General features: G+C 35.9%; 1 protein-coding gene across 2 annotated transcripts in view; it reads right to left on the bottom strand.

The window, feature by feature from the left end:
* LOC5566809 (myosin heavy chain, muscle) overlaps positions 1 to 17,587 on the bottom strand; it is a 37,796-nt gene that overhangs the window by 7,564 nt on the left and 12,645 nt on the right. For both annotated transcript variants that reach the window (XM_021846883.1, XM_021846884.1), the window contains exons 3-9: positions 12,085 to 12,228; positions 10,515 to 10,886; positions 10,288 to 10,450; positions 9,801 to 9,904; positions 9,313 to 9,720; positions 7,687 to 7,857; positions 6,916 to 7,511 (exon numbers count right to left, since the gene is read on the bottom strand). In XM_021846883.1, coding sequence (XP_021702575.1) covers positions 6,916 to 7,511; positions 7,687 to 7,857; positions 9,313 to 9,720; positions 9,801 to 9,904; positions 10,288 to 10,450; positions 10,515 to 10,886; positions 12,085 to 12,228 — 1,958 coding nt within the window. The remainder of the gene's footprint in view (positions 1 to 6,915; positions 7,512 to 7,686; positions 7,858 to 9,312; positions 9,721 to 9,800; positions 9,905 to 10,287; positions 10,451 to 10,514; positions 10,887 to 12,084; positions 12,229 to 17,587) is intronic.

The following is a 17,587-nucleotide window of genomic DNA, read 5'->3' on the forward strand; positions in this document are numbered from 1 at the left end:
AGGGGGTTAACTTAAGCGCTCGCACCGGCAATTTTCAGCAGACCAGAAATGCGCTTGATTTTACCATGTCTCACAAAAAATAAATGTGTTATAAATCGAATATTCATCTGTAAGCTACAATTTTAAGTATTTTTACAAGCTGCAAACGATAAACCAGTATTTTGTTTTCATTTCATATGAAATTTTTGATGGTCTATTTAACCTCAAAATATGTTTGTACCCGGGGTAAGTGGGAACTATCAAAACAAAAACCAGAATCAAAACTTTTCGTATACGTTTCATACATTTTCCAGGAGAGTAGCACTAAAACATTCAAACAAATGATTTTTATCAAAAAAAGATCAATCTCAAATTACGTAATTGCATAAGAGGGAGAAGAAAAGTGTAATTATTCTTTATTTTTTTTTTATTTTTGAAATACGACTTCAAAATTGCACAAGCACAAAGATGGAATTAGAAAAGCATCATGAGAACGATAATTTTCTATTTTATTTAAACTTTATTTGTTATTTCTACCAAATTAAGTAGTGATGGAAAACAATTCCACCCCATTGAGTGGTTTTCTGCCATGCATATAAATAATAACAAAATATACTTATAATTTCGTCAATTATTGATTGTTTATGTGTTACATTTTAATTAACAACTTATAAATGATATATTTTGAACATGTTTAATTCCTTTTTACGCTTTTATTGAGTAATTTTCATTTAATATTAAATGTGAGATGACATACTATTAAATAAAGGTTTTCTTTCTAAAACGTTACGTATTTTATGGTTGATCCCTTATGTACATCAAATATGTACTTTAAATTAAAAATCTATGATTTATCAATCCTATTATTGTAATGGGTGACTTACTGATGTGGATTGATGCATGATACTGGATATGTCCCACTTGCCCCGTTTAGCGAGGTAACTGCGTCCAATGGCTCATTCTAAAACTCTCTTCCAAGGTTTTCACAATTTCGAAATTATTCGACCAGTTTCATGCACACACCAGCAAATATGTTGCCAAAATGTGATTGTGTTGTTGGATTTGAAAAATATTGACATTTGAAAATTTTATTGAACAATTTGTTGGAACTATCGTTTTTTTCGTTCCCACTTGCCCCGCGGTACCTTATACTCATTGTTCCTCTACATTTGAGGAAAATGATTGACAAAATAATCATTCACAAATATTTTGATTGAAATGCATTTTTTTTTATTATGAAGTTACACATTTACTCTTTTCTCAAAATAAAAGCATTATGCAATCTTTTGAAGATGCGACCCCATTGAAATTCAAAAAACATCACGCAGACCCTTTAGAAATGAATGTTCTCGAAATGAAAATTTCCAAAGATTTCATTACAAATCGAAAAATATTCAATTTTATACACCACTCAAAAGTCACGTGTATCACTATAAAATATTAACTATGAATAATTCAAACATTCTGCCTACATAATCTGGATCCACCAAGAATCTATACAAGAGTTTAACAAACATCTTTCCAAGACTTTGATAGGGAACTGTAAAAAATAATATTTTTAAAATTTATCGAAAAAAATCAATTAGTTGAGAAGCGTCCATTATACCAAACGACCATTATGCGAAATGACCTTTATGCCAAACAGGGTAGCCCCAAAATATTTCTTTATTCGAAATGTTTAACATCTGAATCAAGCGAGGTAAGGTATTCCCTACATTTATACAACAATTTTGAAAGCAACTATTATTTAAAATGGCTTCGCTCTTTACGGACCCGCAGACCACCGGTTGGGTTGGGAAGCCCTGCATTAGAAGCTAATTAACTGTTTTTTAAGTGTGAAATACGATTGTAATGATTCATTTATCGCATGTTCTGTAAAAATGTTTGTTGGGAAGGCATCGCTTTGCTTGATTCAGTTTTTTTTACCTTCATGTAGTGCAACAATATGATCTTATCTGGAATTGTTAGTCTTCAAACTTATATTTTCTTAACAAGATTCATCGAAAAATATCGAAGTATGAATTTTCAAATATTTGAAAGAAATCTCTTAAAATATTTCAAACGATTTAATAAAAAAACCTGTAGGATATAGTATAGATCTCTTCGTTCATTTAGTATAAACTTGATAAAATCTATTTTTAAAGATCTTAAAGTTTCAGAATTTCCAAGCAAATATGAGATTTTTAGAATAAAAACTCATACTTCTTAAAAATAACTGTTCTTGATATTCAATACGTTACGTGATACAGAGCGTCATGAGGCTTAATAAATTTGATGGAATCCTTACATAAGTGTGTAAGGCAGAGTTAAAATTTGTCACACAATAAAAAACATTTGATTTTTCAATGAATGTAGTGTTTTGTTAATGCAGCTCATTCTTTCAAGTTGCCCGTTGTAATATAAATTTTTAAAGCATAATTAAGTTGTATGATGTCTTTCAAAATATTCATGTGGGAAGCTTGAAGAGTAATTTATAAGTTTAAAGTGGACACATGATTTTTTGTGATTAAAAACATTGAAAAACAAAACTGATTTACAGATTTAGAGGACACAGTGAAACTTAGACACTTATTCAATAAAATCGAAAAATAAGAAAAAATCAATTCAAATTTTACTTGTAGAAAAAAAAAATCGTAGTAGTAGATGCAGAAGTTCAATTTACATGAATATAGGAAGTTTTGTGATAAAAACAAAACTTTTTTCCGGAAATACTGTACGTGATACATAAATTTGAAGGGTATTGTAAAGTTATGGAATGTTAATTCAGTAAAACTCATGCTATGATTTTTAAGGGCAGAGCTGAAATCTATCATTATAAAACATGAAATAAAATTTCCAAGCAAATAGGTAACTTTAAGATAAAAAATGAAATGAAATGCAAATCTTGAAGGTATTGAATAAGCTAAAGCAAGTCTTTTCAATATATTGTGAGGACGAACTCTGATGAGCTTATTGTTGTGGAACCAAAAAGATATACTCTAACGAAATTAGGGGAATTCGGGGCATAATGAACACATCAAGCAAATGCTTGTTTTAAGACCATACTATGACATTTTTTCAAATTTCTTCCGGCAAGTTTTCATGTTTGATATTAGTACGACGTGCTACATTTATTCATGGTAATAAAAATCATATCATATGCCAGAAAAGTGACGTAGACAATTAGGTCCAAAACAAGGCTAGTAATAAGGTATCGGGGCAAAATGAACATTTTAGCTTAGCTTTAGCTTAGACTGACTACACATATCAATGGTTGCTATTCCGTGATTGACCGAAGTCAGTGAAAATGCACAAAGAATCAACTAGAAGTTCGGCTGGGATTGGCCATAATCTTCTTCAGTGTGCATAATTCAGTGCCTCTATTTATACAGGGTCAATAACGGCGCCGGCCACGTCCTTGTAGTCAGGTGGGATTGGGGGAAGGAATGTTAGTGTGTAACCTTTGCTATTTGGAGACCGTGTTTGCCTCTGCATCTCCACAAAGGTTACTGGGAAGGATGTTTGTTAATGGGGAGGATCGTTGGGTCAAAGGATTCACTTTGATAAGTGATTAGACCATGATAAATAGTTTTTTTTGTCAAATATAAATATGCTTTTATGAAAATATAATATTTTCATTTGATATGAACAATTTCTATGTAAAGGAAAATTATGCCGACACTTAAGCATAAGCATAAGCATAGATGACCGTACAATTCGTAGTTGCTACTCCGTGATTGACCAGAACAATCGAAGTTGCACAGGGAATTAATGAATGAGGCTTGGGATCAGCTTACCATTCTTCAATGTGCACAAATCGAGAGCTCAAATTTAAAAGTCAATAACGGCGCCGGCCACGTCCTCACGGTCATCGGGGAAGGGAAGGAATGTTAGTGTGACTACCGTTGTTACTAGAGACCGAGATCACCTCTGCATCTCCACGGTTGTCATGGAGAGGATATTGGGTTAGTGGGATAAGGTAAAGATCTGGGAGTCACCAATGTTTGGTGATGCGAGCCATGATATAATCACGCCTAACCGGATTCGCGAAATAATTCGATAATCGCATTAAACGCCGAACAAGTGTTCGTCACTCGCCCATGCAAGAGCAAGCGACGCGATCAATAGATCAAACACTACTAGCGATCCGCGGCGCTTTTTCATTTCTCTGAGCGAACGACGCGCGACAAGTTTGATCCTGCCCCCATCGCCCGCCCCCGCAGGAGCAAGCGTCAAGGTCGAAGGATCAAACACTACTTACGAACCGATCACTTTTTCACCGCTTCACTACCGACGCGCGACATATTTGATCCTGCCCTCATCACCCGCTCCCGCAGGAGCCAGCGTCAAGGTGGAAGGATCAAACACTACTAACGAACCGATCACTTTTTCACCGCTTCACTACCGACGCGCGACATGTTTGATCCTGCCCTCATCACCCGCCCCAGCAGGAGCAAGTGTCAAGGTCGAAGGATCAAACACTACTCTATTCAAAAGATGTTTTTATTAATGACGAAAACTGAAAATTACATGTATATATTTTAAATTATATGAAACAGGAATAATGCCGACACTTGTAGTGACGAACTATACATAGTTTGTTTGAAAATTACATATGAGTATTACTGTGCATTTTGTCTCGATATGGTACAAGTTTTAAAAAATACGTCAATATTCACAATGTCGAACAATTCAAAAGAAAATTTTTAATAACGTATAAAAGAGACAAATATATGTATATTGAAATTGTATAAGAAAAAAACATAATGCCGACACTTATAGTGACGAACCATACAAAGTTTGTTTTAAAATTACTTAAAAGTTACGCTTTCAAGAAAACATGTGTTATCACAAGAATGAAACGAACTCACCAGTTGGTAATCCATCCTCGACTGAACACAAAACTGATACTGACAGCAAAACTTCTTGGCGTCCCGAAAACAAACCGTCTTGCTTGTGCCTTCCAAATACCTACCCAGCAAGACGCTCCAAAACAGAAAAAAAAATCTTAGGAGCCGAAAACACGCGCGAAACCGTGAGCCAAATCTATCGGACGACGCAAAACCGAACTGTCCTGCTTGGGCTTCACGAAGCACTACCCAGCAGGACGCTTGAAAACAGGAAAAAAAAAAAAAATTCCGGCGACGAAAACATGCGCGAAACCGTGAGCCAAATCTATCGGACGACGCAAAACCGAACTGTCCTGTTTGGGCTTCACGAAGCACTACCCAGCAAGACGCTTGAAAACAGGAAAAAAAAATCTCCGGCGACGAAAACATGCGCGAAAACGTGAGCCAAATCTATCGGACGACGCAAAACCGAACTGTCCTGCTTGGGCTTCACGAAGCACTACCCAGCAAGACGCTTGAAAACAGGAAAAAAAAATCTCCGGCGACGAAAACATGCGCGAAACCGTGAGCCAAATTTATCGGACGACGCAAAACTGAACTCTGTAAAGGAAAATTATGCCGACACTTAAGGTGACGAACCATTCAAAGTTTGTTGAACAAATATCTAAATGTAACATTCCTACAGCTGTCAGGACGAAAGCATGTGTTATTATATTTTACTTATTTGAAAAGAAACAAAAACTCGATTGGCTGGAACATCATAGAACACTCTTATTCTTATGCCGACACTTATAGTGGCGAACCATCCAAAGTTTGTTGAATAAAGTGAACGACACTACAAGTCTACACTTGTAGTGTCGAACCATTCAAAGTTTTTTTTTTATAATTACAAAAATAAAAATAAAAAGAAAGGGGTGTTTTGAAAACAAAAAAAATGTTAAACATAAATAATTCATGAATTAGAGTTTATGTCGACACTCACAGTGACGAACCATTCATGGTTTGTTGAAAAATCATATTTACGTCCTACCGTTGTATCGATTAAATGTGCAGTCATACATATCTTATAGATTAGAAATAGTAGCATGAAACGAGCTCACCAATTGATCCGCCATCCTTGACTGAGCAGCAACAATCCACATTCAGCTTAACTCGTTTGCTCGGCTATATAAAAGCACTCAGAGAAAATAGGCGCACGACCCGAGAGAGAAAACAACTGACGACTGCTCGGGCTTTCTTGACGCACTGCCAAGGAGCAATCGTCAAGGTCGAAGATCAAACAGAACTAACCGATCGCGGAACTTTTTCACTTCACTCGACCGACGCGCGACATGTTTGATCCTGCCCTCGTCACCCGCTCCCGCAGGAGCAAGCGTCAAGGTCGGAAGATCAAACAGAACTAACCGATCGCGGAACTTTTTCACTTCACTCGACCGACGCGCGACATGTTTGATCCTGCCCTCGTCACCCGCTCCCGCAGAAGCAAGCGTCAAGGTCGGAAGATCAAACAGAACTCTATCGGGGCAAAATGAACATTTTATGATTACAAAATATTTAATGTCTGTCAGTCGTTCCGATGTGTAAAAGGGCTCTCCCTCTATCATAAGAGCTAAAAAGAATATTTCTAGGTTTGTTATTTTGTTCAAAAATTAAATTCTTCCTCCGCCTTGCTTATATGCCAATTTGAACCAGAGAAAAGCTTAAAGTCGAATTTCAAAGGACAATTGAAGCAAAACGTAAACTTTTCTACCGTCAAACATTTCAAATGCAATACAGATTTCATGCAGTGTATGAACTTTTGATGAAGTATGCATATATCAGAGATTGAGGGGGTGTCCATTTCGCCTCGGGTGTTCATTATGCCCCTAATCCCCCTATAGATTTTTGTATAAAACAATTAAAAAAAAACTGTCCGTCTGACGAATATTCTGAAAAAACCAGAGAATTTCAATCCAACCAACACATTGTAAATGGTCAAAGCGCGTGCAAAAAAGTTTGAATTTTGTCCTAGTCGCGTGTAATTTTGTTCGAGACCATACATTAAAAAACTTGATCAGCCGAACGATCACAAAGACACACCCAAGTATTACCTACAATGAATACTTACCGCTGCTTGAAATCAGAATACATCATTCTGTTGGGGAATCCCTTACGACAAATACGAATACCTTCAAGCACACCGTTACAGGTCAGTTGATGCATAACCAATTTAGCGTCAATAAGACCGGTCTGCTTGAGTTCATTGGGAATAATACAACGGACAAAGTGAGGCGAGGTGGACATCAAAGTGTTCATCAGGTTGTTCAACTGTTCCTTGTAGGCCGATGACACTGTGGCAAAGGCGGCACCTTTCTTACCACGGCCACCACCCTTCGCTGGTGGAGCTCCTTCGGCCACGACTGGTGCAGCTTCCGAGAAGATTTCAACCAACAGGGCGTTTTCACCCTTCTTGAACTGTTCAACGACCGTGTCGTTCAAAGGATCCTTATTCTTTTCGAGCCAGCCCGTGATATTGTATGACACTACACCGGCGTAATGGCCGATGGCGAAATGACCGGCAGGAATACCTGGCTTCGGTGGCCTGGGCTTCATGAACGGGGGAGACTTGCCCAAATGGTTGTTCATCAGCTTCTCGGCGAATGTTTGATCGGTTGCCTTCGGGAACATAGATTCTTCCTCAAGGATGGACAGGATACCCATAGGCTGGAATGGTTTGAAACGTTGATTACACATTTTTCAGCCACAATTTTGTCAACGACTGTTTTCAAATCATATGTCTAACAGTATCAACATAGTACTAATTCACATACAAACTTAGCAAAGTTACCATATTATGTATTACAGTATTTCTTTGGCATAATTTCACATCAATACCAACCTTCTCAATCAGCTCAATACAAGCCAGCAAATCCATACCGAAATCGATGAACGCCCAGTTAATGCCCTCTTTTTTGTACTCTTCCTGTTCCAGGACAAACATGTGATGGTTGAAGAACTGTTGCAGTTTCTCGTTGGTGAAGTTAATACAGAGCTGCTCGAAACCGTTGAACTGAAAGGAAAGAAGAACGTAGGTGTTATCCAAATATTTGGAAACATTTTAGGTGGGCATAATTGTACGGCTAAGAAAGGATATAAAATACGCATATGTGGAACACCAGGGTATGATGATGACCTTTCATAAATATAATACTTTTATTGTGTAACTTATGACCAACATTATGGCTATGCACAGACAATCAGAAGCAACACTATCGCTCTAAAAATCGTTTAAAGTTCTTCATGTTTCTAAACTCGCATAACTTATGATCTTGCCATTAACCCTTTAATACCCAATTTTTTATTTTCAATCTAAATATCCTTTTTAGTTATCTAAAATCGTTCTAAACACGTTTTGGGCAATGATTTATTTTTATTAGCAAATCTATGAATTTTGGTTTTTGATTTTTATAATTTTTATTTTTGAACATCCCATCCTTTTTCATTTTTTATTGAAGCCTCTTCTAGTTACTGACTTTTGGCAATAATAAAAATTCAAGTTTTTTCGATACTTTTAAAAATATCAAATTTTTAATATTTTTCTGGAAATGTTTTTATTTTCCGTGTAATTAACAGAAAACCAGGTTTGAAATTATTTTAATACCACCAAGCTGTTCTTTTTTGGCAAGTTTATAGTAGAAAAATATGAAAGGTACGATTTTTATATTACCGATAAATGAACCCCATGCATTTGTAGGTTATAAAAGAATACAATTTTTCGAACAATTTTCAAAAATACAAAAAAGATTGAAAAGTCATAAAAAAATTTTCCTATATGCGTGTAACGAGTCAAGGCTTAAGACAAAAATAAAATCATTTTGATTTCTGAGCAACGAAAAAATACACAAAATTCCAAAGCGTACCCCGTCCAAAGGCGGGGTTGGGTATTAGAGGGTTAAAGCTATTGCTAATCGAGTAGCTTGTTGTTTTTAAGCAAATGAATGGACCAAGATAGAACTATGACCACTGGAAGATAGAGGAGGATCTGCTCTTTATCATAGCATTGTTAAATAACGTGTAAATCCTTTCAGTACCAACAAGCTACCCACTTGGTTGCCAATGACTTTTGGGCGAGATCATAAATTATACGAGATCACATACAAATTTGTGTTTGCTCGGATATCTGAGAAAAAAATGGCCATTCAATCGAACGATATCTTGTCACATTATATTAGTTACAGTCAACTATTGCTCACTCGATGTTTCGTATCTAACTTAATTAACCAATAGAAAAATTGGTTCTCATGCCTAACTCGATGGTCGTTTGGATCGCATTTGTACAGGTTTTGTGTTCTATAACTGGATACCTCACTAATTCGAAGGTACCTTCAATATCGAGTTATGGATACTGAATGTGTTAATGATCTTATATTATGAAACCAGCCTAGGGCTGAAAATCTCCTTAATAAAGCTATAATAATAATGATCTTATGATTCTTAGCGGAACAAACTGCAAATTCATACTCACGTCGAAAATTTCGAAACCAGCAATATCCAGTACACCAATGAATTGGGCACGCTTCTGCTTCGTGTCCAGCGTTTCGTTACACTTTTTGACCAGCCACTTGAACAGACGATCGAAGATACCTTTGCAAAGGGCACCGACGGCATTGTAGACCTGATCTTTGTTCTGACCTTTCGTGACGTATTCTGTGCCGACTTTGATCCTGGGTTTGAGCAAGTTTTTGTACAGATCATCCGTAACGCAACCCAGCAGTTTAGCGACTCGGTCACCTTCTTCTATGCCATCGGCTTCCGCTTGTTCCTCGCGACCCTTCTGCTTGAACTTCATACCACCCATGTGCATGACAGCTGCAGTAATTTTGTAGATATTGTCCTTTTCTTCCTGGGTGAAACCTAAGATATCGAAGGCTTCCTGTAATCGATTGCGAGTAAATATGAATTATCCTTGAACATGGATCTACAGGATTGATTGCACTAAAGTTTATTACTCACATCGGTCAGCCTACATTCCTCTCCATCATCGACATTCGGAATAGTGACTTTACCCTGAGCGACATTGTGGTAATCGTAGATATCATTGGATAGCAAGCACATATCTGAGAAACAAAAAATACATGCACGTTATTTTTTGATAATTCAAAAGTTATATTTTTTTTTATCAGTCCTACGATACACACCTACAAAGACTATCTGTGAGTCTAATGTTCTAAAATGTGTATGTCTATGCTGTTATGTCCCATATTATATAGTCTTACGTGGTCTCAATATATATATATATATATATATATATATATATATATATATATATATATATATATATATATATATATATATATATATATATATATATATATATATATATATCAGTCCTACGATACACACCTATATATATATATATATATATATATATATATATATATATATATATATATAGACAGGAACCATCAAATGAATGTTAAAAGAAGCTTAAGATTTTTACCTTTCAATCCTTTAACAGATCCGGACATCATTTGATAGAAAATGTGATAAGAACGCTCCAACGTTTGCTGGGAAATGACACGGGCCTTTTCCAGCAAATATGTCTCAATATCAGCACCAGCCAGCTTTCCGGATGCAGTGAAGTGAATACGAATGAATTTACCCTATTTAGTGTTAAAATATCACCACTTTATTCAACTGTGAGCAAGCAAAGTCACGCAAACTTACGAAACGAGAGGAGTTATCATTACGGACGGTCTTTGCGTTACCGTAGGCTTCCAGTACGGGATTGGTCTGGACGACCTGATCTTCCAGGGACGGCTTTCCTTCGGTATCCTTTTTACTCGCACCAATGGTGGCAAAGTACGCAATGACCTTCTTTGTGTTTTCAGTTTTTCCTGCACCAGACTCGCCGGTAATCAACATAGATTGGTTTTCCTTGTTCGTCAGCATGTTAACGTAGGCACCGTCAGAAATGGCGAACAAATGGGGCGGAACTTCATTACGACGTTTACCACGATACATTTTGGCGACTCGCAACGTGTACAACGGCCAGCGTTTGTAGGGGTTGATGACAATGCAGAACAGTCCGGAGTAGGTCTATGAACAAGAAAAATAATATATATAACTCTCTCTTTTACATGGTAGATCTAGAGCTCCATTGAATTTCGACGAACTTGGAACAAATCTTGTAATAAATCACTTCGGATTTTGTTCACAATTTATTGATAAATTCGTTTTGAACTTATATGTAAAAGCTCAAATATTGTGCCGATTAGACCACCTATGTTCAAATGAGGTTTCCTTCGTTTTTAGAGTGAAACAAATTAAAAAATCAATATATTTTTAATCTGATAAAAAACGGTTGATTATTTTAAATTGAAAAAGAGCATGTTTGACATCACTTAAGCTTAATCGACATATTATATTTTAATATAACTATCAAACTACTGGTCAAAAAATAATTTCTTAAATAAAAGTTCAAATTCTCAAAAAATAAATATGTTGAGTATACTGAAGTGCTGTTAAACATATTCTTTTTCAATTTCTAGAATTTGGCCTCACAAAATGAGTGACTTCTCCACGGGAACAAAACGCACAAAAAATATTGTGGCCAATTTCGAGGCCGAAGCCCAGAACAAAAACAAAATATATGATAGAAGTCTAAGCACCATTTTTTCAATATTAGGTGGGCTTAATTTTATGATTTTTTGTTTTAATTATTTGGCTTTTGAAGCATTGTGCTTACTACTTGAATGCATTTTCAATTTTTTCAACGCATTTTTAAAATTCAGAACTTGGTAATTCAACACTCTTTTGAGCCGTCTAACCTTTTACTTCTGAAATATAGATTCATTCTGAAACATGTTACACAAGGGTATACACGGAGAAAAACGTCCGAGTAATCCGGCATATATTCAAAATACAAAATTCGTTCAAACGTAAAAAAGGCCCCACTATTACCGTGTTATTGCTATTCGTCATAGCAAAACACGGTAATAGTGGGGCCATTGTAAAAAATAAAAAGGAATTTTTCACGTTTCCTAGAATATTACCACATAATTTTGAAGTAATCGAATGAACACTGAACGATTAATGCCTATTTGTGTCGCTAACCCAGCGTTGAATAACAAATACTGGTGCTGTGATGAATACCGGTACATCTAACCTATTGTTCTAATGGAGCTTATAAGTGTTACCTGAAAAATATTCTCAACAACATCTAACCTATTGTTCTGATGGAGCTTATAAGTGTTACCTGAAAAATAAGTTCAACAACGATTATTGTTATACTTACATAGATCAGCCTAGCCCTGTATCGTTCTCTCAAGTTATGTAACACAGAGGCATCGTTGAGGTAGGTTAAATTCGACATATCCTCGCATTTTTCGTATTTGGGGGGATTCACCTGGCCTACCAGATCCTTCTTGAAATCCTTGGTCTGCGGCAATGAAAAAGATGATAAGTAATATACAATGTATTTGATAATGTTACAAGGCGTTTGTATTTCCATAGAAGAATCAAATAACACTGCTATTAGACTTCAAAGTGCAAAACAAATGTTGTTTAATGGCATTTTGTTTATTGTTCTGTGGCAATACATTTTGTAATTTTGTACGTATACGGAATACCTGATCACGTTTCTTGTGTCAAAAGAATCGATTTATTGCTTTCTTGATTATTTTACAGATGCCAGCCATCGCATCGATTTAGCTATTATAGCTATGCAGAGGAGTTACATTTTTGAGGAAGCCTAATTTGTATATGACTTTTAAATATATAGTTCGATCACAAAAAGTGTATAATTTGCGTACTGATTGAATTTTAAGAGATCTAATGAACGAAACATAAAAATTGTAATTTTGTACAATAGACATGCTTTTTAACCTAATAGCAAGCTTCTTTACTAAACCATTGGTACAGAAATCTAGTGTATGATGTCAAAAACCTCGAACAGCTTGCTATATGTAGAATATTTCATTTTAAACAATTCCTCACCCCCTGTGTCTCACTAGGGCGATTCAAATTTTAAAAATGTTTGAAAATTCAATCTCCCATATGCTCCTTACCACCCTTACAAAAAAATAGTGTTCTATGAAATTTTTAGCTTTCTAGGTGGTGATTTATGTAGGTTTATATGGAAATTACTATGGAGAAATTTTGAGATAAGTTCCAAACACGCTAGTACTGTAATGTAAGTACAAATATTAAAGTACATATTAAAAACTCATTCTTCAAAACTTAATGAAGGATGATGCTGAAGAAACAAATCCCTTTTGAGCTAATCTTGTTTGGGATTTTTGAACATGTTTGCAGGGCTATAATCCCATATTAAGCTAAATAATAACAAACAAACTCTTGAATATCTCTTCTGCTATCCGTCGGATTGAGCCTCCCCTTTTCAGCAAATTTCTTTATTATGGTTTGAAAAATGATTGTTCACTATGGGATAATAAGATTGTACTTACATTACTATTTGTGTGGTAAGGATGGTAAAGAACATATGAGAGATTGGATTCTCAAACATTTCTAAATTTTGAACCGCCCTAATGTCTCAATTTCTGTGCAGAAACTTCGAAAATTTTGTATGAATTGTCACGTTTTGTTGAACCTTCTTCCCCTTAAGAGCCTTGACGGCCTCTTTAAGGTGATTATAGAACGAAGCCACACCTCAAATTTTTAAAAGCGCTTCGCGTTGAAAATTTATCCCATTAGTCACCACCAGCAAGCAAGTAATATGATTGATTTTCAACGCGAACTGTTGTCAAAATTTCCAGTCTTGTGCATTTGAAAATTAGAAGTTTGGCTTCGTTTTATAATCACCTTAAGGTGAAGCGGCGTGTAAGTCAAAGAATCATTAGAATCATCATTGATGTAATAGTAGTAGTGTCGCCTTTCCATGTATATTTTCAAAACAAACAAACAAAAAATATAACATTTGTGTTAAGCATATTTTTATGTAAACACATGGGAAATTTAGCAGATTGACGAGTATTGGAAATCAAAATCAACTCTTAAATCGTACATATCAAAAGAAAACATTACAATTTAATGAAGGGCAACGGAATTTCTCTGTTTTTGATTGGATTTATCGCATATTTTTGTTATGCATCGGTACGGTTTATGTTTGCAAGGGATGACGGTGTTGCCAGGTGATTGGTGACAGATTTTTCTAGCAATTGTTATATGCTTGTTTTCGGAACATTTGCTGCATATCATAAAAACTTATCATTTTGCAAATAGTTTTCCATCACAAGATCACTGATTTAATAAAATTTCAATGATTTTTGTGATCAATTCACATTAAATGCTATGATTTTACAGACAGCAACTCTGACATCACTGCGCTCAACGATCGCGATGATTGTGCACACACGATAGACGCGTCCCGACGCATCCCGACGCATCGCACTGTGGAGCTTTCCAATTATTTTGGGTGGTTCAAATTGATAAACTCTTGGTATGATTTTATGCTTCGTAGAGATGTTTTTTGTAATTTGAGAGAATCGAAAAACAAACAACGTATGAATTTCAAGTTTCTATGCTTTGCCCAACCTATCCGCACTGAAAATTAATACAACAGAAAAAAAGTTGGATATTTTAGACTATAAACACAGGCATGTCTCAGTGTGCGGTGGCGGCGTCGATTCGCAGCAAGTGAAAACCACCGCCATAATAGTTTTGTGTGTTGCGGTTGATAAAACTTTATAAATATTTGATTCCCGTTTGAAATGTGTTCCTTTAAGGGAAGTGAATGAAAGATTTGTTTAGTGGAAGTGTAGTGAACGCAATATGAAAAGCAAAACACAAATGTTTGCTGCAGAATTACAATGGAAAACGTAAGCACCTTCTATTTACAAGTGTAGTTGTGCGAGGCAATGAAATGCGGCATAAATTTGGAGATTTTTTTTGAGAATATAAATCTCATGTATATCGTCGCTAAATTGATAATGCTGTACCTGAAAGTGTTGATTAAATATTGAAATACCACCTAAAGCATTTTTCTTCGCATAAATTATCCATTAAATCAGGTGATAAGCAATTATATTTCATCGATGTTGCAAATACCAATACTATCATAACAATATGTTAATGATTTTTGAAGAAGCCATTTTGTGATGACGCACCAAAAGGCCTTAAGGGATTTCCTTTTCTCAATGCAGCTGCAATTCTAATTTGAAGCAATTTCTACACAGGGTCTCAAGTAAACATGTTTTGCAGGACCATATATTACGAAATGATCCCAAATTGTTTCAAAAGTTTTTGAAATTTTGTTTTTCCAATAAGACTATGGTGTATTTAAAAAAAAAGTTAGGAGGTACTTGATCTCCTTTTGCATATGCACTAACGGTATTTCTTCGGGGAGGGGCCAGGAGACTCTCGTTTATACTATATGCACTGAAGCCAAGTGAAATGATTATTCAATAACACATTTCATCGTCAAAGATATCACAGTACCTAATGGAAAACTTCACGTTTCCGAATCAAGTTTCAACGCACCGCAACTTATTTTGGTTGAAGGACCCAGTTTTCCTAGCCTACATTTTTCAAATAAAATCATAGCGAATTAACACACAACTAAAATAAAAGAATTTTAAGTTCTGCATTTGGTTTTACTTATTTAAATCTCCAAGTTCTGAAAGTTTTTCGAAGCCTTTCAAAAGATCTCTGTTGATTTTTTAGGTAATACAAACAAACTACAAACTACTCCCAAAATATTATTCTTTATATTATGAAACAATAGAAAGCTTACAGCATCCTCCCGTGCTAAATCCAGCCTTTTACGAGCGCTAATGGCTGCCGCAAACAGGCTCACTTTCTGGTAGGGATTAAACGATTTGACGTTTAGCTTGGGTCCGTTCAATAGAAAACGACCCAAGCCAAACGTCAAATCGACATGTCCCTACCAGAAAGCGAGTCTGTTTGCGGCAGCCATTAGCGCTTTTAAAAACCTGGATATCTCAACAGCAAATGTTGTCAACTAGTAGTAAGCCATTATAATGGCCATTTCCTCAGGGGATCAGGGTATCCCAAATCATACAGAAACGTTTGCATTTTCTTTAACCTTGATTTGGAAATTTATGAAGTTTGATGTTGCCAGCTAGGTTTCAGATCCGACAATTTAGTGGCCGTTTCCCCCAGGGACCGGGAATTCGGAACAATCCGACAAGTCAAGTCATTCAAATACATTTGAACCACATATAAGCATGATTCGTAAATTCATTGATATTGATATGTCGCAAGCCAGGTATCAGTTTCACCAATATAATGGCCCCTTCCACCAGTGAACTGGTAAGGACTGTTCATTTAAGAAAGTGGACACGTGTTTTTTACAGTAAACTGTTTATTTTCGAACAAATTCATGAGTTTACCTAAAATACATGGAAATCAACGTAATTTCGATCAAATTCACATAAATTTGAACATTTATTGAGCATTGCTGGAGAATGCTCTTACTTTTTTTTTGATACCTCCCATAAAATTCTGCACAACTTTTTTCGGAACTTTTCGAACTGCTTTTTGAACTGCTGAACACATTTTCTTGAAAAAATCGATGGAGCTTGCTTCTCTTCCATCCTTCTTAAGATGCCGTTTGATTATTGCCCAATATGTTTCAATGAGGCGTAGTTCTGAGCAATTTGATGGATTCGATCATTTTTCTACAAATTCGACTTATTCCTTCTTGAGCATCTCCAAAGTAGCTGAAGCATAGTGAGCCGATGCTAGGTCTGGCAAAAACAATGGAAGCATGGTGCTTTCAGTAGATGGGCAGAAGCCATTTTTTAATGCATTCAGTTCTGTAATTTTCGCCGTTGATTGAACCCGTCGTGAAATATGTAGTACTTTCATACCGCAGGAACAAATTGCTTGCCATACCAAATCATTTTTTTTCCAATTTTTTCTGTTGGGATGTATCGTGCGTCGTCAGGTATATTTGTTTTGGCCACAGCGTTGAAAACATTCAATTTGGACACTTCCCCAAGTAACCACAAGCATTGAGGTATTACCGTATTTTAACTTTAATTCAACAAGTGCAATGCATCATTGCTTTTATTCTGCAATATGCGTGCAATAATGCTTTAATTCAATTTTATTAATGCAATGTAGCATTGCTTTATTGTAGCAATGAAATGTGCATCAATGGGTGATATACGGTCGCCGCTCAATGCTTCATTGCATCATCTTACTCAATGCTTCATCGCAACAAAAACGACAAGACTTCAATGCAGTATTTATCGTCGATCCTTCATTCACTCAGGCAAATAGACTATAGAAATACTTGAATATCCCTTATAAAAATTCGCCACAAGAAATCTGGTCGAAATTCGTAGATTTGTCTTATGAGAAACCAGAATTTGAAAACAAAAAAAAAAGTTGCATCAACCTGGAATTGAACCAAAAACCTTACGATTGATAGGCCCGTGCGTACACCACACGCCTATCACTGATTCAATGTGACAAGATGCTAAAACGATACATAAAGCGTGAAGATGTGCAACCGTTTTAGCCCCACATAATGAAAACAAAACAAAATCTCAACAGCAAAAGAGTGACAGCCGCGGTAAACTTGGAAGTGCAACAGTCGTGTTTACCAAACTTATTGGGGCCCATTCACAAATTTCATAACGCTGAAGGGGGTGGGTGGGTGTCCTCGTGATGTTACAGGTCATACAAAATTTGTAAGATATTCATACAAAAAGCGTAAGAAAAAAAAAAAAAGCGTTATGAAATTTGTGAATAAACCCTTGCGCACTTCACCCCAAATTGAACTATCACTAAATTTGTAGAGTGCAGGAAAA

Source organism: Aedes aegypti, chromosome 2 (genome assembly GCF_002204515.2).
Source record: "Aedes aegypti strain LVP_AGWG chromosome 2, AaegL5.0 Primary Assembly, whole genome shotgun sequence".
NCBI classification, from domain to species: domain Eukaryota; kingdom Metazoa; phylum Arthropoda; class Insecta; order Diptera; family Culicidae; genus Aedes; species Aedes aegypti.